The sequence below is a fragment of the Podarcis cretensis genome (assembly GCF_951804945.1).
Source record: "Podarcis cretensis genome assembly, chromosome: 8".
NCBI lineage: Eukaryota > Metazoa > Chordata > Lepidosauria > Squamata > Lacertidae > Podarcis > Podarcis cretensis.
The window spans coordinates 48,695,533-48,722,200 of NC_137177.1; the positions used below are offsets into that span (position 1 = coordinate 48,695,533).

At 42.8% G+C, this 26,668-nt stretch overlaps 1 protein-coding gene across 2 annotated transcripts; it reads left to right on the plus strand.

Annotated features, from left to right (window-relative positions):
• The first annotated feature begins 24 nt into the window (after positions 1 to 24).
• CA7 (carbonic anhydrase 7) lies at positions 25 to 14,790 on the plus strand. 2 transcript variants are annotated; one of them, XM_079988057.1, is made up of 7 exons: positions 25 to 285; positions 7,112 to 7,309; positions 10,042 to 10,160; positions 10,566 to 10,661; positions 12,249 to 12,311; positions 13,610 to 13,765; positions 14,200 to 14,790. In XM_079988057.1, exons 1-7 carry the CDS (start codon positions 195 to 197, stop codon positions 14,320 to 14,322), a joined length of 846 nt encoding a protein of 281 aa, XP_079844183.1. In that variant the 5' UTR covers positions 25 to 194; the 3' UTR covers positions 14,323 to 14,790. The 2 variants fall into 2 exon arrangements, with proteins under 2 accessions (XP_079844183.1, XP_079844184.1); XM_079988058.1 differs by lacking the exon at positions 25 to 285 and adding an exon at positions 4,764 to 4,820.
• Positions 14,791 to 26,668: the final 11,878 nt, after the last annotated feature.

Below are 26,668 nucleotides of genomic sequence, written 5' to 3' on the forward strand. Positions count from 1 at the left end.
CCGGCAAGCTCCGCCGGCAATTCGCTGCTTTGGCTTGACGGGCAGGGTCGCTCGTCCCGCCTCCTCCTGCGGCGCGGAGCTTTGCTGGATGGGAAGTTGGCCGCTGGTGCCGCCGTTGCTGTTTACTGTGGGATCGGCGTGGCTTATGCGCGTAGGTTCCCGCACACCTTCCTTGGCATCCTCCTCCCAAATAAATGCGGCATCGTGGATTTGCCAGTAATATGCGATTGAATCCCACTGGAGAACAGCGGCAGCCTAGGAGCGCCCTGTCTGATAAGGAAAGTGGTGAGGATGGGGAAATGCACCGGAGAATGAGAGAATATTTGCTTTTATGCAGGGCGCTTCTCGTTGGACCATGCCTTCAGTGTAGATAATACAGACCAACGGTCTGACTCGTATAGGGCAGCTTCCTATGCTCCTCTCAAGCGCCATTATTTTGTATTTTATTATGTATTTCGTGCTCTCATTTTGTATTTTTAGGTGGTGAACCGCCCTGTGATCTTCGGGTGAAAGGCGGAATACAAATTTAATAAATACTAATAATTTCCTGGTGCACATCTCCATCATTTATTGCAGAAAAGATTGGTGGGGAGAGAGCAGGTATGTTGCGCAAGAACTCCTAATTGTACAACTTTTTTTTTTTTTTTTAAATAATTTTTATTGGGTTTTCACATTTTAACAACACACACACAGAAGAAAGTAAAAACAAAACATGTATAATTTCATAACCTTATTTTCTTAACCCCACTCCCTGACTTCCCCCCACCCCCCCTTCATACATCCCAATTCCAATAATTAGCTCAGCAGGTTCTTATCTCCCATCTTTAACATATTATTATTGTTATTTTTAAAATTAATTCTTATTACTTGGCCAAATTTTAATTATCCAATTTTCTTATAAATATAAATCCTTTTCTAAGGTCGACCCAAATTCCCTTCCACGAATTTCCCCCTTTTTATATTAAATGTAAAACATAATAGCCAAACACAAAAGTCATAAAAATTTTGAAATTCTGTTCTCCCCTCCCTCCCTACCCCGGTTTCTGTCCCTTCCCAAATAAATGTCCACAAAAACAGTTCTTAGCCTGGATTCCTCACGTCAGAGGCCTTTAAATCTCTGTCAGTCTCTCTCTGCCGGTTTTGTTGGTAGCCCTCTTTGTTGGTCCTCGGGTCCCGAAGGAGCTCTGGCACAGTCTCATCAAATTTTCTTCCATCCGAGATACTTGGTAACAGCTGCTGCAAAAGGTCAAGTAATCTCCCATGCTCAAAGAGGAAGCCCCAATCATATTTCTTATTTCTTTTAAGTTCCAGTATTCCAAGTGTTCCAACAACTTGAGTTTGCTGGCATGTGACTAAATCCCACCTGAAAGTAGCAACAACCTGGAAACACCCAAAATTCAGTTGGGTTACTCCTAGTGCTAAATAGGTGCGAATGGTATGTTCACCTTACAGAGCAGTCCTATGTAAACCTGTTCAGAAGTTATGAGCTCCATGGGAATTCCCCTCTGCAACTTGAATGTTATAATGGAGAGATGATTTACTTCAAGTGAATGTTTCCTGTTTCCCAGCTTTCTTATCTCACATTATGCTTTTTTCTGGCTTTGTATTTGCTGTGTCAATACTGTACATTCTTCCCCATTCTGGGATTGTAGCAACGGTTAAGTATTTGACATTATGCTTATTGAAATAAAATGGCAACATTTTAAGATTTATTGTCTTCTGTGACTACCCTATTGTAGATAGTCTGGAAATGGATCACTATTTCATAATTCATATCAAAAGAACACTGGTACGGAAAGCATATAGGTTAAAAATATTGGACATAATCCCATTTAATGCAGTGGCTGATTTTTTGTTGCAAATACTTCTCTCCAAGCACACACTTTTTCATATACATGTATTTGTATTCCCCCTCCAACTCTGTATGGCTTTTTGTTTATTACAATGCAATCCTGTATATGTCTATTCACCAGTAAGTCCCACTAAATTCAGTTGCGTTTACTCCCAGCTAAATGGGCATAGAATTACAGCCTTCCTTTCTTTTTTAAAAACGTGCATTCTCATTCTGCAACATACATTTCAAGTTGCAGTCCTATTTATCTTCATACTGAATGCAGTGGCATTTATTTTGGCGTAAATAATCACTTAAAATTTTTTTTAAGAAAAATATAACTGAATAAAAGCTAATCTCTAGATCTCATTTGTCCACCTTTTGAATGATTTTTACATATGCTTTCAGATATATAACTTCACAGTAGAGAATTTGTTTGGCTTCCTTTACGCTAGTGCATAACATCAATTGCATCTACAGTTCTCCTTGTAGCTCTTGAGAATGTCAGTAATTCTATTGTAACCTAAGGGGAGATACGCAGTACAAGGATAAGATACTATTTCAGAAATGCGAGTGGGGAGAATTCTTGAGTAGAGAATATTTAGCACAACCAGTGGGTGTTCTGTTCAAGAGTCACTAAAACAAATGGAGGCTGGCTGTGTAAGACAACTACAGTTATTGGGAAGTAAAAATATATTCTTTTAAAAGCGGTTCTGGAGCCATTATTTGACAGATTAATAGGGAGCATAATCCAATGAGATGCTGTTCTACACAAGCAACATTGAAATGCATGCTATTTCAGCCCCTTGATCATTTTAGTAGCAATTTTCTGCACTTTTCCCAGCTCTACAATGCCCTTTTTGAGATGCAGTGGCCAGGATTGTACACAGTATTCAGATATGGGGTTTATTGAGCTAGTTTGACGGGGCATAATGCTAGCACTTCTGCTCTTCTTTCCAATGCTCCTTTTACACTGCAGTACCTGTTGTGTGATGCAATTGTGGTTATACTGCAGAAGATCACTATATCACCCAGGTTTGTTCATATGAGCAGCGATGACATGATCATGAAAACCATGGGGAAATTACCATGTAAAACTCCAGTGATTTGCAAAGTTAATGGAACTGTGAACTGATTTTTTTCTGGAAACACAGAAATGAGCACTTAAAGTCTTTTGGAATCCACTTCTAGATTTCCATAAGTAGCTTTTGCATCATGTGAAAGATGACATAAGATGCAAAAATTAAATGGTAAAGGAACTTTGGGAGGATGGAATAAAATGCTGCCTGAATGTAGCCTAGGAATGATTGTACCATATATTTGCATAAAGTCATAATAATACCCTCAGTTTTGTTTCTGATTCCTTTCCTAATGATGAGCTATGGAATTCACTAGATGTAGTGATAACTGCCAACCTGGATAGCTTTAAAATATTAGACAAAAACCATGAAGAATAAGGCTGTCAATGGCTAGTAATGATTATAGATGTAATCTTCCCTGCTGGATTGCACTTCATATCTGCTTCCTCACATATTTCAGAGGTTCCAGGTTGAATGCTGTTTCTCATTAACTTTTTCGGTTATAGTGACTTATTTAATCATGTGTCACATAAGAGATAACAAATATAGAAGGAACTAACCTTTCACTACCAAGTTAAATTGCCCCTCCAAGGACAGGCCCCAAGTGGGGGACAAGAATCAAGGTTCTCCCTTTTACTGCACAATTGTACATGTAAGCCCCATTGAGTTCTGTTGGCCTTACTCCCAAGTAAATGAGTATAGGACTACAGCCTTCTACTTGCAGGATGCAAATGACTGATGGAGCATTTTCTCTGTTTTTAGCTATGCTGGTGGGCCTAGAAATGCTTCACATCTTTCCAGGCAAAACTCATTTTCGGGTTTTTTCAGTTTCTAATTTTTCCATGTCAGTTCATGATTACAGTGGTACCTTGGTTTGCAACCGCTTTGGATTACAACCATGTCAAACCCTCCCTGAAGTGTGTGTCCCTTTTTTTGGATTACAACCAATTTTTTTTTGGAGGCCCCATTGGTGAAAGCGCACCTTGGGTTACATCCTGTTTTGGTTTACAACCGGACCTCCGGAACGGATTGTGGTTGTAAACCAAGGTATCACTGTATTATTATTATTAATAATAATATAAACATGGGGGCTCTAGGTGGTTCCATCTCCCTAAAAATTTGGGGGGAGGTGGGGGTCCTGGGAGAAAGCATTCTCTTTTGGTGACTGATGATGTATCTCTTTACCCTAGCCTTTGCCAGCTGAGATGTGTGTTTTCAAGGCCCACCCTATTCCTGTGAATGTAATATGTTTTAACTCTTTTTAAGAGGCACTGACGAGATGCACTGAATCTACCTATATTGCACACAATCGTTGTTGCATCAATAGCCCTTATGGAAGACCAGCAAAATGAAAGGAGCTGTGTGTGTGTGTGTGTGTGTGTGTGTGTGTGTCATTATCTATTAACAACAACAACAATAACAACAACATTTATATCCTGTCCTTTCTCCCAAAGGAACCCAGGGTGGCAAACACACAAGTAATAACAAATTAAAACATATAAAGACAATTTCAATGCAGATCCAGAAAGATCTCTACTTAAAAGGCTCAGTGGGAGAAGAGTATCTTCTGTAGATGCTGAAAAGACAATAGAGAGAGCACCTGTCTAATATTTGCCACGAGTGAATTCGAAAGGGTATGCGTAGAATTCCAAATCCCCCATCACAAACCCCAGTCCAACTGGGTATCTCTTTTTCTGGGATCATATTTTAAACAGCCCTAGTTGTACACAGTGGCCTCAGGAGCAGGAACTGCTGCTGCCTCTTTAAGAGACTGACACTGTCCCACAAGTGAGCTATTATAAAGGCAGGTAAGCTGCAGCAGCTCGGATTAAAAGAGCTGGCAGCAAAGCAGAACGAATCCGCCTGCATAATGACCGGTCATAACTGCTGGGGATATGGGCAGAAAGATGGTAGGTTATATGCAGACCCTTCCCCTTCTGCTTTGAATCCATCCCATCCTTTCTCTGCTCTTCTGCTTATTGCACTTATTGCTGTACCCCTTGCAGATGCCGACTGCATGCCATCTTTCCTAGAAAATAGGCAAAGTGCAACAGGCACTTAAGTGGTTAACCAATAAGCAACTGTTCAATTATTGCTCGGAAGAGCCACAAGATTCATTGCCTTTCTGCATGCTGGGGTCAAAGCATGACTTGCCTTTGCAGCATCTTCTTGTAAGTTTATTCTTCATTAGAGAAGTGCAAAGACACCAAGTCTACTGACCTTTGTTCATGACCTGTGCCCCTTTGAAGGGCCTTTCCAGATAACCTGCTGGTCAGCAATATATACCTGCATGCCAATCAAGCATTAGTCAGCATGCAAATATAAAATGGGATAGCCTTTTCGTGGGAGGAAAACTGGAGAGAAAATGCATGCTCTAGCATTGATCAGGGAAAAGTGCACAGCATTAAAGCAAATCTATAGAAAATACAGTGGTACCTCAGGTTAAGTACTTAATCCGTTCCGGAGGTCCGTTCTTAACCTGAGACAGTTCTTAACCTGAAGCACCACTTTAGCTAATGGGGCCTCCTACTGCCGCCGTGCCGCTGGAGCATGATTTCTGTTCTCACCCTGAAGCAAAGTTCTTAACCTGAAGCACTATTTCTGGGTTAGCGGAGTCTGTAACCTGAAGCGTATGTAACCTGAGGTACCACTGTAAGTCCTCACAAAATGACTGAGTAGAGGCAGGGGAGCATAGCAATTCTGGTGTTTACCATTATTTAAAAGGGCTACTTGGCTACATCTGTCATCAGATTGTCATCAGGAGGGTGAATGAAGGTAGCCCAAAATGGCATTTTCATGGACCAATGGTGGAACACATTAGAGGTTTGCATGCATAAGATCTCTGGGCAAATGTTTGGCTTCTCATGTGAAAGGTTTTCAAGTAACATGCCTGGGGAAGATGTTTGCCTTGGAGAGCCTCTCCCAGAAAGCATATATGTGCTGAACTAGATGGTCCAGCTACCTCAGTGTGAAACAGCTTCATGTGTGGTCACTGTTCAAAAAAACACAACAGTTCACAGAAAAACTGCGGGCGTTAGAGAATAATGCTAGGAAAACATAACACAGCTGCCCATGGAAGGAGCCATATTTCCAAGGCAGAGCAGCACGTAATACTTTGCATATGTAAGATTCCAAGATCCAGTCCCTGGCATCTCTGGGGCACCAGGTGGTAGGGAAGACCTCTGTTTGCCAGGCAATGTAGACAATACATTGGAGATGGAGCAATTGTCCTGCTGCAAGCACTGGCCTCTGCAGCAGGGCAGGCAGCGCTAACCTGCTTTGTGTGCAGGGTTTAGGCTTACTGGGCTAGCAAAGCAGACATCCAGTGTCACTTCAGGAACGCTTAGCCTGAGACTGAGCCCTGTATAGGAGCAAGAGTTCTCTGCTTTCAGTTAAAGGGCCTCAGCTCCGAGGGAGTGGCAGAGACTCTGGTTCTACGGGAGCTTCTGCAATGGAGTCCTCTGAGGCAGTGTAATGTCCTCAAGTCGCAGAAGCACTGGCTCCACTTGTGTGGAAGTGCTGCTGGGACTGTATGCAATTCCCCATCTCACTCAGAATCCTCAACCTCATCTCTTGAATGGAGCTTGCACGCTGACAGTGGGCTGTTGCCCAAGGGAAGGGGAGCAGAACAGGTGTCTCCCAAACCCACTGGCTACACAGAAACTGGGATGGTGTTTGCGCACATGCCACACAAATGAAAATATTGAGGCTCTATTCCAGTTCTTTCACAGAAGTCAGGGTTTTTGTGGTAGAAAAAAAAATTATTACGTTATTCCAGAATACTAGCTGAATATTGGTGATGTCATGCAGCAGCATGCCAAAACAATCTGGAAAAAATACACAGCAACTATGCCACTAGAAATGGTGTGTTCAGAAAAGTTCCTAGCTGCTGCAAAAGCAACACCTGGAGGGCTACAGTTCGTCACCCTGGTGTAGGCAACACTGAGTAAGATGTACCAATGGTTCTAATGCCCTTTGCCTGCCATATTTCACTAAAGTTACCTAGTCAGTAAAACAATGTTCTACTAGTCTGATTACTTCAGGTTTTTCCATATAATTCTTACTTAAACAAGCTTTAGTTTGTCCCCTGTAAATGATGGAATGCAGTACCCCAAATCCTTCTGAGGATAAATAAAAAGCCACCTCACAATGTCTGAAGGTAAGAATGATGTAACAGTTTTTCCCTTTTTCCTCCTCAAAGGACCTCCTGAGTGGTACAAGTCCTACCCCATTGCCCAAGGAAATCACCAGTCTCCAATTGATATAATCCCCACACAAGCCATTCATGACCCCTGCCTGAAGCCCCTTAGCATTTCGTATGAATCGTGCTCATCTATCGACATCTCCAACAATGGGCATTCAGTCATGGTAGACTTTAAGGATGTTGATGACAAAACGGGTAAGTGGTGCATGTTATGTTCAGTGAGGGGGAGGCGCCAACTAAGTTCACATTTAAAGCTGAATCTGTCAAATAGGCACTTTCCGAGATAATATGAGAACTGAAATACAGCCATTGTTCAAAATTCATACTTCTTCAAAAATGCATGCATTTGGGGGAAAGTGTGCACAAAATGAATACTGTAAATTAGTGAAAATAACATCGAAAAATGCATTATGCTAGGATTGCAAAAATATGTACAGTAGTCAAAACTGTACACAAAAATGTGCTTCTTAGAAGAGATTTGCGTGAAAAGGAGAGGAAGGAACGATGTTTACTTTCCTCTAAGCCCCCTTGGTAGAGAAATGATATTAACATGTAACAAACAATTCCCTCTATTTTCAAAGTGCAGAGGTGAGTGTGGATCATTCAGGGGCCAAAATGGCACCATCCATACAAAAGGAGGGAGGTATCAGCGAGCTTGGAGGAACTATAAAGTTTGCAGAAGTACCAAACATTATTTAGAAAAAGAAAGCCTGAATGGGAAGGTAAGAGCAAAAACAGTCCAATGAGGACACCATACACTTAAAGCCTATTGCTTCCCCCAGAGAATCCCGGGAACAGTGGCTTACCCCTCGCAGAGCGACAATTCCCAACAACCTTCACAAAGCACAGTTCCCAAGATTCTTTGAGGAAGCCATGTATGGTATAGGTGTGACCACATGTTCAGTGGCTGCAGAAAACAGGCTGGCTATTAGAGAACAAAATGGAAAACCAATTGGCATGGAGAATGGAACGGAATACCCACACTGCAGCATTCTACTGCAGGCTCCACCTGAAATTATTTCCTTGATTGGTGATTTTCTTTGGGAAAACAGCACATGGAGAAAGAGTTAAAGAGTTAATCCTTCCTTCTCTTCCACTATCACACCCACAATCAACTCTCTCTATTCTTGGGGCAACAATGGAATTAGGGAAAAAAGCCAGATCAATCAGATACGTGGGACAGAGGAGAACTGCTGGGGAAACTTTGCTGGCCCATTAAATTTGTGTCTGTGGCGAGCAGAAGTGCCCCACACTTCTTTAGTCTGTGCCTACACACTGGTATGGTGCTGTTCCAGGTTTCTTCCAGCTGGGAAAGATGCCTTAAAAGCTATAGTTACAGAGCAGCTGAGTCTCCAGTGACAGGTGAGGAACGTCCATGGTGCCATTTATCAAGTACAATATTAAGTTGCAGCCTTTGGAATACGTAAGACTTAACTTGTGAAGAACAGTAGTAGATGCCGTTCAGCGAATTCTTCATTTACAGTGGTATTTAGTGACAATGAATGGGGCTGTAATGAATCCATTCTGGCTTAAGCTTAGGAAGGGTGCTTCTGTGCTGCAATAATGCATGAGGTCAAATCCATGGCTCAATATATGCTTGTGCATTATATGGCAGGGGTGGGCAACCTGGGGCCCTCTTGATGTTGAGCTCCTCTGTCTGCCCCAGCCAGCATGGTCAGTGGTCAGGGACACGTGTGAGGATGGGGGGGCAGGGAGGGGCAGCTGCTTCTCCTAAATCAATAAAAAGACATAGCAAACTGAAGTTCTGCCCCCCTAACAAAAGGCCCACCACCCCCTAACAAAAATCCTATCTACACCCATGGTCAGGGAGTTGTAGTCCAACAACATCTTGAAGACCTGAGGTTGGGGAAATCTGGTCTGCGATATAACAAGCTCTTCTAGTGCTCACTTTCAGTTTGCACTGTGTTGTCATCACTCAGGCTTGGCTCCAGGTGTGCCCTCTTGGCAACACAGAGGCGTAGCTGGGGGGCGGGGCACACTGGGTGCCACACCGCAGGGGGTGGCACTTATCGCAGTGCCTGCAGTGTGCCCGCTGCCCCAACATCTTGTAGGAAGCACTGCAGCCCAGTAGCAGAGCACAAGCTTGACATGCAAAGGGTCCCAAATTCAATCCCTAACCAGGAAAGACTCCGGCCTGAAATCCAGAAGCTCAACAACTTCAACCCTAAAAAAAGGGCAACAGCTTTGGTCGGCCCTCACGCATGTTAACTTCGTCAAATCTAGCCCTCTTTGAAAAAAGTTTGGGCACCCCTGGTACAGACAGTACTGAGCTAGAGGTTGATATTTAGGAATCTCTCTCTAGCTTTGGGGGTTGAATTTCTTTGTGGATTTATTTAGTTCATTATTTAGTTCAAACAGTAGATGGCACTGTACTTAGCTATATCTGGATAGAGTCTGGCATTTCTGCACACAGTTAGAGGCTCTGGCTGCGTAAATACTGTACCATACTTTTAATGTACGTTTAAGGTGTGTGGCTTCCCTGAAAGAAGCCTGTTCTTGTTGAAGAGACTGTTTCTCTTCTCTCTTTTTTGTAAGCAGCTTATAAGAACCTTGCGATGTCAAGAATATGCTGCCTGGGTTTGCTTGTTTTCTTCCTCCCTCCCTGTACATTTCCTTTTCTTTTTCGTGCTGTGTCTTTTTAGACTGTAAGCCTGAGGAGCAGGGACTGTGCTTATAAATCTGTAAGCAATTCTGGGAGCCCTTCTGGCAATGTGAATACCGGTACCATCTGAAAATAAAGCAGATACAGTATTGCAAAGATGTCTTATCACTTATTGAAAGGAAACCAAGCCTTGTTTTGTTGCACCTGGGACTTTTCCCTGTTAGAGCTATTGAGGTGGGTGGAGGGATGTATAATATGGTCAGGTTCATGAAAGTCAGTTTTCTCTCTGTCTTCTTGGTTGCAGCAGTCAGTGGAGGGCCACTGGAAGATCCTTACCGGCTGAAACAATTCCATTTTCATTGGGGGTCAAGCCAAGACTCCGGATCAGAGCACACCATCGATGGCAACCCTTTTCCTTGTGAGGTGAGTCATAAATCTTGGATGTTTTTTAAACCCCCTTTTTAAATATACAAACTTGTGCTGGGGTTGCAGAGAAAATCATAGGATATCAGATTTCTGTGGTCTCCAGAAATCACGCCAGTGATGGAGAAGCAGGTTGCTGATGGAGAAGTGGCAGCTCCATCAGTGCTGATTTTGGGTGAGATCTCTCCCAAAATTGGCACAATTTCACTTGAAATCAGCACTGATGGAGCTGCCACTTCTCCATCAGCAACTGATTTGGCGGAGCATGTGGTGCAGGCAGTGGTGGCAGGTATGACGCCCCTGGTGGCAGCGGGAGTGATGTCAGGGCAGCACTTTCTGTTTTGCCTCAAGTGACGGAACGGAGTGTGCTGCCCCTGAATACTGATGTTTGACTTGTCTCCCCAGCTCCATTTAGTTCACTGGAATGCCAAGAAATATGTGACCTTTGAAGAGGCAGCGGCGGCTCCAGATGGCTTAGCAGTGATTGGTGTTTTCTTAGAGGTAAGAGCTGCAAAAGTTGTTGCACTTAGAAATATAGAAGTGTACGGTTGGAAGGGGCCTCAAAGATCATCTTGTTCACCCACCTGCAGTGCAGGAATCACAGCTGAGGAATCCCTGACCTCCCAACATCTGTTTAAAAACCTCCCATGAAGGTTTTTATTTCCTTTAGTGTGTATTTTTATACTTTTTATTATGTGTGTGGCACCACCAACGTGCATGACACTGTATAAGAAGACCAGACTTTGCCATGAGGAGCTTAGTCTAAAATTCAACACAAGGGAGAGTATAGAGCAGTGGTGGCGAACCTATGGCATGCGTGCCAGAGTGGGCACACGGAGCCCTCACTGCTGGCATGCGTGCCATCAGCCCTATTATTTTGTTGTTTTTTCCATTGGTGCTCGCATTCTTTTCCACGCTACTACATACATCCACTGCTTAAACCCGGAACTTTTTTTTTTTTTTTGCTGGTAGCCAGTGATTGTATTCCGTGATTGATCTGTTTTTCAATTGGCTGCGGCAGTGGCTGTTTCTGATTGGGTGTAACAACATTCGTGATTTGACCCTCGTGATTTTTTTCCTGCACTTTTTTCAGTGCTGCGAGGTAGTTCCCAGCTAGTCAGGGAATGCGCCTGGCGGGAGGGGGATAAGAGGGTGGGAGATGGCGAGAACTGTGGCGATTTTTCTGTTCTGTCTCTCCCAAAAAAGCTCAACAACTTTGGGCACTTTGTGATAAATAAATGGGTTTTGGTTTGCAGTTTGGGCACTCGGTCTCTAAAAGGTTCGCCACCACTGGTATAGAGGGTGGTGAGAATGAGATGCATTCAGCTAAATTGCACACAGTTAGAGGCTCTGGCTGTGTAAATACTGTACTATACTTTTAATGCACGTTTAAAGTGCATGGCTTCCCTGAAAGAAGCCTGGGAATTACTGGTATAATTTGCTAAGGAAGCTGACAGTTGTAGGTCTGTAGGAGTAAACTACAATTCCCAGGATTATTTCAGGGAACTCATGTGGTTCAAATGTATGGTGTGCACACACCCTAAGTTTCAGCAAGGGATGACGTTTAAGGCAGGGATGTAATGTGGCCCTCAGCTTAATTTCTATACAGTAGCTACAGTATCTGTTCAGAGCTCTGGCAAGTGTGACCTGTTCTTCCCCCAGCAGCCTAGGAAGAGAGGAAGGAAGGAAGTGGCCCCACCCACTGCTGGCAGGCAACCCCAGAGAAGATGCAGTCCCCAAAAGAAAAAAAGGTTGTCCATCCATAATCTAAGTCTAGAGGTTGTACCACAGGAAAAAAAGAGGCTTTGAGGAAGGATTTGAGGGAAGGAAGAGAGGGGGCAGGTGTTTTGGAAGGCAGGAAGGACAGAAAAGGAGAAAGAGTAGAGTTGTCCAAGACATCAGGGAACCTCAAAAGACTCTTCCCTGTTTCTGGTAGCATTTTCCAGGCACTTGTTTCAGTGTTTGAGGGGGAAATAAAACGCTGAAAAACAAAGCAGTGATAGAGAGTGGCAGCTCCTCGTTTGTTGAAACTCTTACTTTTTTGCAAAATCCACATTCTTAGGCATCTCTCTTGTTTTAAACTCTTAGATTGGAGAAGAACATGCCAGTATGAATAGATTGACAGATGCCTTGTACATGGTCAAATTTAAAGTAAGTTTAAAATACAAATGCAAAGTTTGTTTTGTGTCATGGAAGACTGTTCAGAAACTCCAACTGGTCTAGAATGTGGCAGCCATGATGCCAATGGGATTGGGTTGGTGGGGCACACAGGAGAGATCCTTCTCAGTGGCTGCTCCCAGACTTTGGAACTCCCTTCCTAAGGAGGCCAGTTTGGCTCCCTCCTCACCGTCCTTCTGCCAGCAGGTGAAGTCTCTTTTATTCTAACAGGCTTTAGCGAACTGACTGTTTTTAAGGAAAGGCCTTTTAATAGCGCTGTACTGCTTTTACTATCTGTATTTTAATAGATTTGTTTTAATTCTATTATTGTTTAATTGATTTTAGACTGTTACAGTATATTTTGTTTTTAGCATTTTGTATTTTATCTATGGGGACGCGGGTTGCACTGTGGGTTAAACCACAGAGCCTAGGACTTGCCGATCAGAAGGTCAGTGGTTCGAATCCCCATGACGGAGTGAGCTCCCATTGTTTGGTCCCTGCTCCTGCCAACTTAGCAGTTCAAAAGCACATCAAAGTGCAAGTAGATAAATAGGTACCGCTCTGGCAGGAAGGTAAATGGTGTTTCCGTGTGCTGCTCTGATTCGCCAGAAGCGGCTTAGTCATTCTGGCCACATGACCCGGAAGCTGTCTGCGGACAAACACCGGCTCCCTCGGCCTATAGAGCGAGATGAGCACGCAACGCCAGAGTCGGTCACGACTGGACCTAATGGTCAGGGGTCCCTTTACCTTATTTTAGCTATGTGGTTACAATTTGTGTAAGGCACCTTGAGTCCCAGTCTGTGGAAAAGGCAGGATATCATTATCATCATCCCATTACACCTATCCCATACCCATTGCATTGGTAACCAAATCATTTATGTGCTCAGGGTACTTCAGACTGTCATTGGTTTTGGGTGGGATTCAACCATACACCAACAAATTCAGCTTGTGCAACAAATCTGCTTCCCCCCAAAATAAATCTTGATCAACACTGATGTAATTAAATGACCGGTGAAATGAATATGATGCAATGCTTCCCATAAATATCTCCCCACCTGGAATTTTGCAAAGTCCTAGTCTTACATGTTAACCACTACACCATGATGACACGTCATGTATTTTTTTCAGTTCCCGTCTCCTTTTTAGCTAAATCCAATATTTGATCAGCTATTGGACAAGAGCAATAGCTTTGCTTTGCTTTTGCAGCTTCCAGAAGGTTTTGTAAAAACAATTTAGTTTGTACCTTTAATTTCTACTTTTAATTTTCTAATCCATGCCCATGCTTTTCTCAGGGAACCAAAGCCCAGTTCAAGTCTTTTGACCCAAGCAGCCTCCTGCCCTCTTGTCTCGATTACTGGACATATCCTGGATCCTTGACAACGCCTCCTCTTAATGAGAGTGTGACCTGGATAGTGCTAAAGGAGACCATCAGAATATCCGATAAACAGGTAAATCTTGGGTGGCAGAGGTTGAGGGGCTGTCCTTTTTTTGCACAGAAGTGCCCATGCTGTCTGCTCTTAAAATCCTGGACACCACACACACAAAAATGCTATTTTATTTAGGAACATATAGGGGGGGGGACCCAAGAAGGGAGAGAAGCAGCCTTGAAGTTTCTCATCAGTCATTAGCACCTGGACAGCAGACTGTCCTGTCACCTGGTCACAGTCTCCCTCTACAGTGAGATAGATTGCATTTCTGTGTTAATTTATTTATTTCTATATTTGCAGCTATCAATTAGGATATGCAAATACCATGCAAATCTGTGTCCTCTTTGGTCCACTTTTTGGACAACATGTAAATGCATTTGCGTTTTCCTTTCTTCATGAGCTCTGGCATGACTGATTTTCTTAAACAAGTAATATCAAGTCCCCTGAATTTACAGATGGAGAAATTCCGTACCCTGCTCTTCACCACAGAAGACGATGAAAGAATCCAGATGGTGAATAACTTCCGTCCCGCTCAGCCTCTTAAGGGAAGAGTGGTTCGTGCTTCATTCAAGGCTTAAGGAGGTGTGCGTGCATGTAGGAGAAATAACAACTGAACCTCAAAACATCCAAAGGGCTTCAATATTGGCAAACAGAAGAAAATGGATAATAGACCCGCAGCTTAGAAAACCATCTCAGTGGAACTCTTCAACACCCAAAGTATTGCATGGATTAAATGAAAATATAATGTACCGTGCCCGTGCTAATCTGGGCTCCCTTCCTAAGTACTGAAAATTACTTTCTGTTATTATTTTTCAGAATAATACCTGGGACAGTCCTTATTTTGCAGTTAGGTCTCTTGGAGCAAACTCCTCAATCTGTCATTATCTTCCAATGAGAAAAATGGTGGGGTGTTGTGAAAGGTGTCCTGAGAACCTTTCCCCCCGAAAGGGTGGGATATAAACCCTTAAATTAATACAGTGGTACCTCGGGTTAAGTACTTAATTCGTTCTGGAGGTCTGTTCTTAACCTGAAACTGTTCTTAACCTGAAGCACTATTTTTGGGTTAGCAGAGTCTGTAACCTGAAGCGTATGTAACCTGAAGCGTATGTAACCCGAGGTATGTAACCTTAGGAAGGGAAGCGTATGTAACCTGAAGCGTATGTAACCCAAGGTACAACTGTAACTAGGATTTGAAGGACGGGATGGGTATGGTCCTTATTGTAAGAATCATCTTATTGAATCTGTTTGATGGACACAACTACAAAATAAGTTTCTAGCCTTCAAAGTAGCAGAGAACAGTGTATTAAGGGCACAGCTGAGGGCTCAGAAAGCAAAGGGTGCCTTTGGCACTCACAGAATGGGGTTCTGCTCCCTATAAAGCTACTTAAAGCAGTCCACTTTTGTAAACGCTAGATTCTGGGAGAAGCCAGCGAATTGCAACTGGAAGAAACTGTTCAGATAAAGCATATAAATCTGGCTGTTCTAATAAGGGGTAACAGATGAGTTACTCACTGAATTTAGGTGACTAGGTGTTTCAGATCATTGTAATTCTACTGAACATTCTGTTTTATTCATAGTATAAGTAAAGGGCCTGGCTGGAACAAAATGTTGCATTGCGGAGCTCTCCTGTTCACTGCACCTGTCAGCCAGCCAGCCAGCCAGCCAGCCATGCCCTCCTCCACAACGCTCCATTCCACTTCCCCTCCCAACCAGTTTTCTGGTCCATTCCACTTCCAACAGTAAGTCAGCATTCTGTGCCCACTCAGCATGCTCAATCCTCATTGGGATTTCTTTGTGTTTTCCTCCACCCAGCAAGCAGCAACACCTATGGCTAAGGATGGAGGAGAAATTTAATTCAGTGTACATTTAAAGCTGAATCTATAAAATTTGCACTTTCCTAAACAATATGCAAACTGAAGCACAGCTATCCTTTGAAATTCACACTTTTCCAGATGTTGTGATGCAGTTCTCCAACCAATAAAAATGCATTTATTAGAGGAACGTGTGAATGAATATGATGGTATCAGTGAAAATAACATACAAAAATGTATTATATTAGGGAAATTGCTTGACAAAATGTATATGCTGGTCAAAACTGCATATAAAAAGTGTGTGTTTTTAGGAGACATTCACACTAAGATGCTGATGAATTTTAAGGAGGATTCTTTTGAAAATGGCAAAATACTGCAAAATGTGGATAACTGAATTTAAGATTGGAAAAATGAGAAGCTTAAAGAACCAAAACTGACAGATCCTTCCATCCCTCCAAAATGTCTCAACATCAGAAATAGAAGGAATGATGAATGCAGGCAGATTCAGATGTGGAAGAAGGGACTCGCCAATGAGCAACTGAACAGGCATAGCAGACACTGCACTGGCACAAAGTTGTGCCACACTAGGACAAAAGGATTAATGTCTCCTGATCAGTTGACTGTCATAGTCCAAAAATAAAGTAGCAGGAATACTTGGGAAATTGCAATGAAAAGTCTTGTAGTTTTTCTGATTAGAATTAACAGGACACCGGGGCAATATTTTTTATAATCATAGACATTTAATAGTTGTGCTCTTAGGTATTCTTATAGCAGTGAGGCCTATAAAAAGCTAAAGGAAGTTTTGCTTGACTGAAACTATGGGTTGCTTTGTTGCTCTTGACTGAACTCCATTGCCCTTCATGGTACATATATTTTTGTTCCAATCGATCCTCTTCAAAGTTGTACCTGATGTATTATAAATCTGACTTTGCACAATAAAATAAAAAAGGTTCAACCTAATTGTAGTCTATTCTCACTCATTTTCCTGCTGATCTATAATGTTGATGCTGTGATATAATTCCGAAGCTGCCGTCTCTTCATCAAAATAAATGAGAAATGGGGGAGGGATTCAAGCACATACCATAAATTTAGGTTTGTGCAATTGAAGTGGAATAAAGTGTTCTGCTGCTCTAGCACAATAAATTCACTTTGAAAAATAGTCTGACCTTTTGCCCTTTGGAAACAGGCAAGAAAATGCATTGAAAGGTGTGGGATGAACAAATAACTAACAAGAAGATGCAGAAACACCTGCAGGCAAATCAGGAAGAATAAATAGACATGCTGGGTTACCTGACAAGCTGTGGAAACAGGAAACACAATAGTACCTGCTTAACATTTCCCTAAAGGGAGAAGGGGAGACACAAAACTGCAGGCAGACTTTCAGGCTGTGCCCACACCAGACATTAAACACATTCAGCCAAAGGATCCTGGGAACTGTAGTTTGTTAAGGGTGCTAGATATTGTAGTTCTCACAGTAAACTACATTTCCTAGTATTTTTGGGGAGGGGTGTGTGCTTTAAATATGTAAGCAGCTGTAGTTTATATTTCTGACAATAATGTTCGTCTCATAAAGAACCCTCTTAATTAAAGTTCTGAAGAACTGCAGGGCTCCCGAGTTAGAAAACCTCAGCTTTGTCTCCCCCACCTCCCATCATAATGGCTGTTACGTTTTATGAACATGAAAAGATGCCTTATACAGATTCAGTCCATTGGTCCATCTTGCTCAGCGTTGTCTCACAACCTTTCTTAACCTTGTGTTCCCAGATGTTGCTTGCCTACAACTCCCATCATCTCTGACCATTGATCGTGCTAGCTAGGGATGGTGGGAGTTGTAGTCCAACCACAGAGAAAGGCTATGGACTCTGTCCTGACTGGCAGTGGCTCTCCTGAGTATCAGGCAGGGATCTTTTTCATCTCTACCTAGAGATGCTGGGGATTGAAGCTGGGGTCTTCTGGGTGTAAAGCACATGCTGTTCTACTGACCTTTTCTACTGTCCTTTCCTACCATGATCTTTTCACCCTTGTTCCCCTAGCCTCCAGACGGTTAGCCACTGTCTCTGCTATATAGGTGACTTCTGTATACTGGAGGTATACAGCAAGTACTCACTACAGTAATAGAAATGGATAATGAAAAAGCTAGTTTGCACATGCCATCTAGTGGCCTTGGTTGACCTAGGCAGCAATTTTATGCCCTTACAGTGGTACTTCTGGTTATGAACTTATTTCGTTCCGGAGGTCTGTTTTTAAGCTGAAGCTGTTCTTATCCTGAGGCGCACTTTCACTAATGGGGCCTCCCGTTGCACACGGCATCTGGCGTGTGATTTCCGTTCGCATCCTGGGGCAAAGTTCGCAACCAGGAGCAGCTACTTCCAGGTTAGCGGAGCTTGTAACCTGAAGCGTTCGTAACCAGAAGCGTTCGTAACCAGAGGTACCACTGTATTTGAGAGTAAGTCCCCATGTATGCAATATATTTAAAACAGCCTCATACCACTTTAAACAATCATGGCTTCCCCTCCAAGAATCCTGGGAACTGTAGAATGCCCTTTGACCATGCTGCTTGGGGCTAATGGGAGCTGGGAGTCCAACAACCCCTAGGGGGTCACAGGTTCCCCACCCCTGCTTTTTGAGGACAGAAATCAATCCAAATTGGGGTTGTCTGAGAACCTCCTTTGTTCCTGAGATTCACAGCTGGCAATTCAGCTAGCTGTACACTTGTAACACTTGAGACAATACTGAAAGTTGCTTTTGAATCCTTTCATGTGCCGAGAGTTGAAGGAGGTGTTGCTAGACATGCCGTCTCTCTTGTGGCACAACAGGCGATCATTCCAGGTGTGACTGATCAGGAAATGGGTGCAAGTGACAAAGTACAGTGAGGTGACTTGCACCAGTGGGGTTTCAAAGTTGCACAAAGGTTGAGGAGATAGATACAACATGAAAGCAATCCAGAGGCTGCACGATAAGGCCATATGATAAATCTCTTATCACATAGCTCCTTGTAAAGGCTTTCAGCAACACCCTTCTTCACTTCTGAACGTATTTCAGGTCATTCTGGATAATAATAAAAAATACTGTGCTGTGCCATAGGCAACACTTGCACTTTTAAGTTCCCAACGTACTTGGGAAATGAGGACTGTTGAAATGTTTGAGGGTTCTCTTTCGGTAGGGATGGTGCAGAAATTCAGTTCACATTTAAATGTGAACTTACCTAACTCACACTTTCTGAAGCAAAATTTGAAAATTCAAAAAAGGTTTCCAAATTTTGCAGTGCAGCTGTCCAACAAAGTAATGTGTTCGAAAATGCATATACTAGGATAAAGTGTGCATTAAAATGTTTATGTTAATGAACATAATATACACTGTATATTGCATTGTATGAGGGAAATTTGCTTTGCAAAAATATGTCTTTTAGGTAGAATTACACGCAGAAGCGTGTGTATTAGGAGAAGAAATCAGCACTGGTTTCATGAAGACTTTTTGAAAATAAAAGAATTGCAAACTGATGTGGAAATGTGGAGAACCGAACCTAACATTGTAAAAATGTAACATTGCAAGACTGATTGTTTCTCTCATCCACACCTTTAAGTGAAGTAACAGAAACTGGGCCCTGCATCATTATTCCCAGGGTTGAGGTGACCCTCAGCTATGTCACATAATGAGTTGTGAACTGGCAGTGACAGAAAGAGATACTGGGTTTGTGGTGGATAGCTCAGTGAATATGTTGGATCAGTGTGCAAGTAGCTCTAAAAAGGTGGATTCCATGTTAGGGATCATTAGAAAAGGAATTGAAAATAAAAGTACCGATATCATAATGCTGTTGCTTGGCTGGACTGTGTATCAAGCTAGAAAAAGAAGGTTATGGGAATAGCTGCCACCATGTCAGGCTGTATGTGAAGTGTGAATACTTTGATGAGTAAAGGAAGGTAAACAAGTTAATACCAGAAGGGTACATAGCTGGTGCATATGCATGGGAGGACAGGGAATTAAATTTACGGGACTGAAACTAAAATTAAAGGCAACTCAGTAGTGAAGGAAAATAAAGTTGTATTTTGACCACTGGCACTTAGATGCAATATCTTGTCCCTTCTGTATTTACTCTGTTTGAAATTTGTTTGCGTTTCTGGGACCAGGGGATTTGCTCTCTGTTTTTTATTCTAAAGGTTCAAAGGTAGATTCTGCTCTAGTAAAAGTGGATAATGTATTGCTGTGACCTATGGCTGGCACGTAGAGCCAGCCTGTCTGGGTTGCCCATTCACATATTTATGGAAAAATTGGCCTTGTGCATTTATTAAAATACTAATCTGTCAGTAACTGAGTGTAACTACAAATTTACAGCTAGAAGTTGTACTGGACGTGTCCACTGCCTGCAGTAGGGAGTGTGTGGCGCTGTGGTCTAAACCACTGAGCCTCTTGGGCTTGCTGATCGGAAGGTTGGTGGTTCGAATCTGTGCAATGGGATGAGCTCCTGTTGCTCTGTCCCAACTCCTGCCAACCTAGCAGTTCGAGAGCACACTAGTGCAAGTAGATAAATAGGTACCACTGTGGTGGGAAGGTTAACAGTGTTTCCGTGCACTCTGGCTACATTCACAGTGTTTCATTGCGCCAGAATGACCTGGAAAACTGTCTGTGGACAAACGCTGGCTCCCTCTACCTGAAGCGAGGTGAGCGTTGCACCCCATAGTCACCTTTGACTGGACTTTACTGTCCAGGAATCATTTACCTTAACTGCCTGCAGTAGGGTATAGAAATGTGGCGATAAATGACTGCTGGAAACCATTCCTCCTGTTTATTTAACATTTATCCTGATTTACTTGCACAAAAAGCTATACAGTACTGAGCATTTGTTATTATTTGTTTGGGGGAGGTTATACAAACCTGTCCAATTTGCACTGTCTGAAATAATACACAAACAAAAACACAGCCACCCTTCAAATCTTGCAATTTTTTTTTGGATTTTACAATGCAGTTCTCCAATGAAAAGATTTATAAAAAAATGAGAATGCTAGATTAAAGTGTGCATATATTGGTGAAGATAAAATGCCTTCTTTTAGCAAAAACTATGCACAAAAACTATGTACATTGGGATAAACGCACACTGAAAGGCTGAAGAATTTTCATGGAGACATTAAAAAAATATTGCAAATGTGGAAATGAGGAGAACTGAACAGAAGATTGCAAAAATGAAAAGTGGAGATAAATGAAAATGGACAGATTTGCCCATTCTTAATCCTGATCTGCATTCCGGGTTTTTATATACATGTTTGAGTTCACCATTTCTTCCTTCTACACTTTTCAGTGCATTCCTCCATCACTCGCATAACAGCAAAATAATAATAATCTGTTTTGTTTTTGTTTGTTTGTTAATTTAGATTTGTTGTGTTAGGGCAACAGAGCATGTTAATCTGCTTTAATTGCGCAAACCTAAATCTACTCTGTGTGCATAAATCCTTTCTGCAACATAATGACATTCTGGTGGCTGCATGTGTCCATATAGCTGTTGGCTGGCCAGACGCCAAAGAGGGCAGGGCCCTTGCACTTTCAGCAGCTGTGTAGAAATTTGAGCCTGTGGAGCCTGTCATGTAAGCTGCACCCATTGAAATTTCCCCTCCTCCACAGTTATTAAAAGTGCATGAGCTCTGTCCTCTGTTGCTTCTGCTTGCCTCCAAGGTAGCAGTAATTCTGTAGCACCCTGCTTGTGGTTAACGCTTAGCCGGAATGAAATATTCAACGCAGCAATAGAGAAATTAAAATAGTAATTTATTTGTCAGACAAATAAATATGAGGCACAGTGGTATATGGTTACCAAGCTCTGGCCTGGCCTCTTGCCATTCTGGCCAGCACTTATATTTCCTTAATCCAGCCCCCTTGCTCCTCCTGTGGCTGCCTCTGTCCAATCAGCCTGGTTGAAATTCCTATTGGCTGTTTGCTAGAACCAATCACAAAAGATACACCCATTTCCTTCTTGCCCTTTTATGGAAATCAAAAAGCTATATATTCTTCTATCTATAAATGACAAATAAGTAGTAATATATCTTACATGTGTCTCAACAAGGAATCTTAATTACCAGCTCACCTCTTGCCCTCCTTGCCCTATTGCCTTCCAAAACAGATAATTAATCTTGAATTTTTATCTTATGCATGTCAAGGATTGAGTTCACATCAACATTGAGAGATCTCCTTCATTTGAAGGTTTCTAAACAAAAGGCCTGACAACCATATATCAAGAGCGCTCGATTGGCGTCTTCTGTCTGGCAAGGGGGGGCTGGTGCCTGATGGCCCCTGTGATCTCTTCCAACTATATGAAATAAGAATCTAGCATTTCTTAAATCCTTTGCATAATTATATTTAAACTAATATATTTAATACATAAATAACCTTTTAAAAGGAAAAGAAATCTTAAAAGGATCTTAGTTTAAGAAACAAACAGCTTTTGAAAAGTCTTCCCAGAAAATGTTCTGTTTCTACCAGCTAGATGCTTTTTCACTGCTCTTGACCTTCTTAACCTTAGGAAGAAGATATGGCTCATTTTACTATTTATCCACCCTTAATTTGTAGGGTCAGTGTAACCTTGGCTGTCAGCCTGTAATTCCCTTTTTACGACTTTGAGAATTGTTTTCTGCTATAAATCAGGGGGGCCCCTTGTCTAGGAGTAAAAATATCTTGCCAAGGTTTTTTAGGCAACTGGTCTTCTAAGACTGGTCTTTTAAGATACAGGCCCTGATTAAACATATAAGCTTTAATAAAAATGCAGGCTTATGATTAGATGCCTCATTCCCCCCTTTCAAGCTCAAGGACCTTCATCCCAAGTGTCCTTGATAGCTTGACCTTCATCATATTCCTGAGGTAAAGCTCTGTATAGGGCCATGATATGAGGTAGAGTTTCATTTGAAATCATCTTGCTAATTGTACTTCTAAAACATGAAATGATACATGGCACCATACATAAAACCATTATTACTACTGTCAAGAAAAACAAGCAAGACAATAGTATCCCTTTGAGTCCTGCGACATTAGGTAACCAATTGGTGAGCCATCCCATATCCCATCCTTCCCATGTTTGTACTGGGACATGTGCTATATTCTCCATCTTTGTGGCCAACACACGGATTGCCTCACCATTATCAGAAATGTTGAAGCAACAGGCATTCCCTGTCAAGTTCAAGACTCCACATAGGCCTCCCTGCCTGGCAAGTACATAATCCATTCCCATTTTCAGCTGCAAAATGGCGGCTCTACTTTCATCCAACTGTTGTGCAATAAGTCTCAAACTCTGGGCCGTTGCATTGGTTACAAGTTCCACTACTGCTTGCAATCGAATTATTCTGTTTAGATTATAAATAGGATCCCGTGCCCCTTGTATGAGCTCACCAGGATTCCAGGAGGCAGGATCATAATAGGCTATAATGCGCTCTGGTGGCCAATCATCAGTACCGCTCCAACTTTGGGTACTTCCTCCTGCTATATGAGAAATGTCAGCGTTTCTTCGTGTACGCTTGGCCGAACTAGTGGGCATAATCCACATTGGTGGTAATACCCATCCCAAGAAACAAGTCCCACTCCATTTGGAAGGGAGTTTCTTGTATGCCCATTCTCCACATATCCACCACAACCATCGGGTCTGAGGTTTTTGGTACGTGGAGTGCAGAAGGCGAAATATCAAAAGGGGTAGAGAGTTCACAGTGCAGTATGTTAGATTGCCTTCTTCTGTCACAGTTATGTTCCATACCATTTTCCATGCATGAATAAAAGGAGGTGCACAGGGCAAGGTATTCCGAGTTCGATACGTAGTACCGTTTGCCCAGGTTTGACTATTCTTATTATAATCCCAAGTATAGTGGCAATGAGAAGAGCCTATCATGGTAGGATCAGCTGCATCTGATGATTTATGCACACAGAATTCCCCTTGCACAGGTATAACTCGTATTGGTTTAGTTGAGTTCCATCCGGGGAAATTCTGTACTTCTGTTTGGTGTGGCATTTCGCTTACCATACCAATGGCATTTAATGGTATCGGTAATAAGGGCATACCTCCCTCTGAATCATCTGGCCCAAGAGAGCAAACAAGGCAATTAGTCCTATTTGCAACATTGGCTACCATCTCAGCTAAGCCTACCCACATATTGTGGTCATGGCGGAATCCATATTTAGCAAATTTGGTCAGATTCAAGGACCCTTCCCCTTCCCAAGGGATCAGGATTAATAATAAAATCATGTTGATGTCTAGCATATGCATTCCTTCCACAAAAGATTACCTTATTGTGATAGCAAATAAATATTAGCCCCAATATAATTCCCCCAGTGACAGAAATGGGGAACCACCAAGACCAAAACATATATCCCGAGGATCCCCAATGAGTAATATCCCTTATAATTGTTCCACAAGGGGGCAGTCAATCAATTGTATAAGAGAATCTTTCCATTCACAGTCACTGGTTCAGACGCTCCTCAAGCTTCAGGCGTGCGCAGGTCAGCCAGCTTCCAGGTTGTGGCTGCAGCAGGCCGGTCGTCTAAATGTTGCCCGTGACCTAGCCCGTTCCCGGTAGGGCTAGATACAGGGGTTTTTGGAGAGAGTCAGTTTTAAAGGATTAGAGGGGTCACCTTTGCACGTCCAACTGCCTTCAGACTTCTTCAAACGAGAGTGATGAATCCAGGGGGTCACCTCAGCTACCTTCACCGCTGTTGGAGTAGAGAGCAAGACGGTGTAAGGTCCACGCCACTTAGGTGCAAGTGGATCGCGTTTCCACTCTTTCACCCATACGCTATCGCCAGCCTGGAACTGATGAATCGGCTCGGCAATGCTGCACGGCGTGCGCTCGAGGGCCCACCTGTTAAGAGAAACAAAAACACGGGAGAGAGATTGCACTTGTTCCTGTGTCACATGGTCTCCTATTTGTTTAAGGTCAGCTGGAATATCCTGAACAAAGGAGGGTGGCCTCCCATACAGGAGCTCAAAAGGTGACAACTTAAGTCTTTTTGTGGGTGCACACCGAACACGAAACAGTGTTATGGGTAACACATCTACCCATCCCAATCCCGTTTCCTGGGTTAATTTTGCCAATTGGGTTTTCAGAGTCCGATTCATTCTTTCAGTTTTCCCTGAACTCTGAGGCCTATATGCTGCATGCAGTCTCCATTTCACTTGTAGGACTCGACATACTTCTTGTACTACTTGATCAATGAATGCTGGCCCATTATCACTTCCAATGCATCTAGGTAATCCAAACCTCGGGATCAATTCAGTGAGGAGTCTCTTAGTTACCTCTCGTGCCTTTTCAGTTCGGGTGGGAAAAGCTTCAACCCATCCGGTAAAAGTATCTACAAACACAAGGAGATACTTGAATCCCTTAGAAGGGACCAACTCTGTGAAGTCCACAATTAGGCTTTCCATGGGGACGTATCCCACATGCTGAATTCCAGGAGGTTGTACCGGTCCCTGCCTGGGATTGTTTTTAGCACAAAGAACACATTTCTGTGAAATGCAAGTTGCTAATTGTGATAGATTAATAATATACAACTTCCGACTGAGACTCTCTCTGGTTGCAGTACCGCCAAGGTGAGTAGATTCATGATAATTTCTTACAATTGTGCCTGCTAGATGATGAGGTACATAAATCCTATTATCCGGCAGGATCATCCAACCGTCCTTCACAACCGCTCCTTCCTGTTCAGCCCACTTCCTCTCTTCTGGGGTATAGTGAGGTTTAACTTCTTCTGGAACTACCTCTGGTATGAGGGCTGCTATAAATCCTCCCACAGGCTTTTGGGCTGCCTCTCGGGCTGCTTTGTCAGCAGCATGATTTCCTCTGGTTATTGGATCCCTTCCTCGTCCATGACCTTTGCAGTGCATTACAGCAATCTGTTCTGGAGCCCATACTGCTTCCAACAGGATTTCTACTTCAGGTCCATATTTCAAGGCCTTCCCGTGGGCTCCGATTAGACCTCTTTCTTTCCATAGAGCTCCATGTGCATGCAGGGTTAAGAAGGCATATTTAGAATCAGTATAGATGTTTGCCTTACATCCAGCTGCCAATTGCAGAGCTCTAGTTAAACCTATAAGTTCAGCTTTTTGTGCTGAGGTGCCAGCAGGCAAAGCTTCAGCTTCCACAACTTCCTCATTAGTGACCACAGCATATCCTGCTCGTCTGGCACCTTCATGCAGGTAACTGCTACCATCAGTATAATATACAACATCTGGATTTTTCAATGGCTCATCTTTCAGATCGGGTCTACTGGAATAAACTTCATCCATTATTTGGAGACAATCATGTGATTCTTCATCATCTACCTCTGGTAGGGGCAGCAAAGTCGCTGGATTGAGCATATTCACTACTCGTAGATGAATCCTGGGATTTTCACACAATAGGCCTTGGTATCTAGCCATCCTTGGGTTCGTTAGCCAATAACTACCCTTATATTCCATGAGTGTCAGAACAGCATGAGGTACATTCACATACATCGTCTGGCCAAAGGTAAATTTATCAGCTTCTTTGACAAGGCTTGCAGTGGCCGCTACTGCCCTTAGGCATGGAGGCCATCCTTTTGCTACTGAGTCCAATTGTTTAGACAAATAAGCTACTGGACGGTTCCAACTTCCTAATCTCTGGGTCAGGACTGCCGCTGCAATCCCATTCTGTTCATGTACATACAGCTGAAAGGGTTTTTCCGAATTAGGCAATCCAAGGGCTGGGGCCTCCATAAGTTGTTGTTTGATAACTAAAAAGGCTTGTTTCTGCTCAGGTCCCCATACAAATGGGTCCTTTTCTGCACCTCGAGTGCTTTCATGTAAGGGCTTGGCCAGACTGCTGAAATCAGGTATCCATAGTCTACAAAACCCTGCTGTTCCCAGGAATCCTCTAAGTTGTTTTCTTGTGGTAGGTTCTTTGATAAGGCAAATAGCTTCTTTCCTCTCTGGTCTCAATGCTCGTTGTTGGTGTGAGATGTCAAAGCCCAAATATTTGACCTTTTCTAAACATAACTGTGCCTTTTTCTGGGAAACTCGGTAGCCAGCTTCCCAGAGCAAGTGGAGCAGTTCCTCTGTCCCTTCTTTACAGGTATCAAAATCCTTTGCCGCTAGTATAAGATCATCCACATATTGCAGAACCACCTTTTCTCCCGG

What these genes read in the sequence shown, in the direction of transcription:
- CA7 (XM_079988057.1), top strand. Translation starts at nt 195, where the DNA reads ATGCGGCATCGTGGATTTGCCAGTAATATGCGATTGAATCCCACTGGA. An exon ending in TGTACATGGTCAAATTTAAA is followed by an intron (nt 12,312 to 13,609) that starts GTAAGTTTAAAA and finishes TGCTTTTCTCAG; the next exon opens with GGAACCAAAGCCCAGTTCAA. An exon ending in TCAGAATATCCGATAAACAG is followed by an intron (nt 13,766 to 14,199) that starts GTAAATCTTGGG and finishes CTGAATTTACAG; the next exon opens with ATGGAGAAATTCCGTACCCT.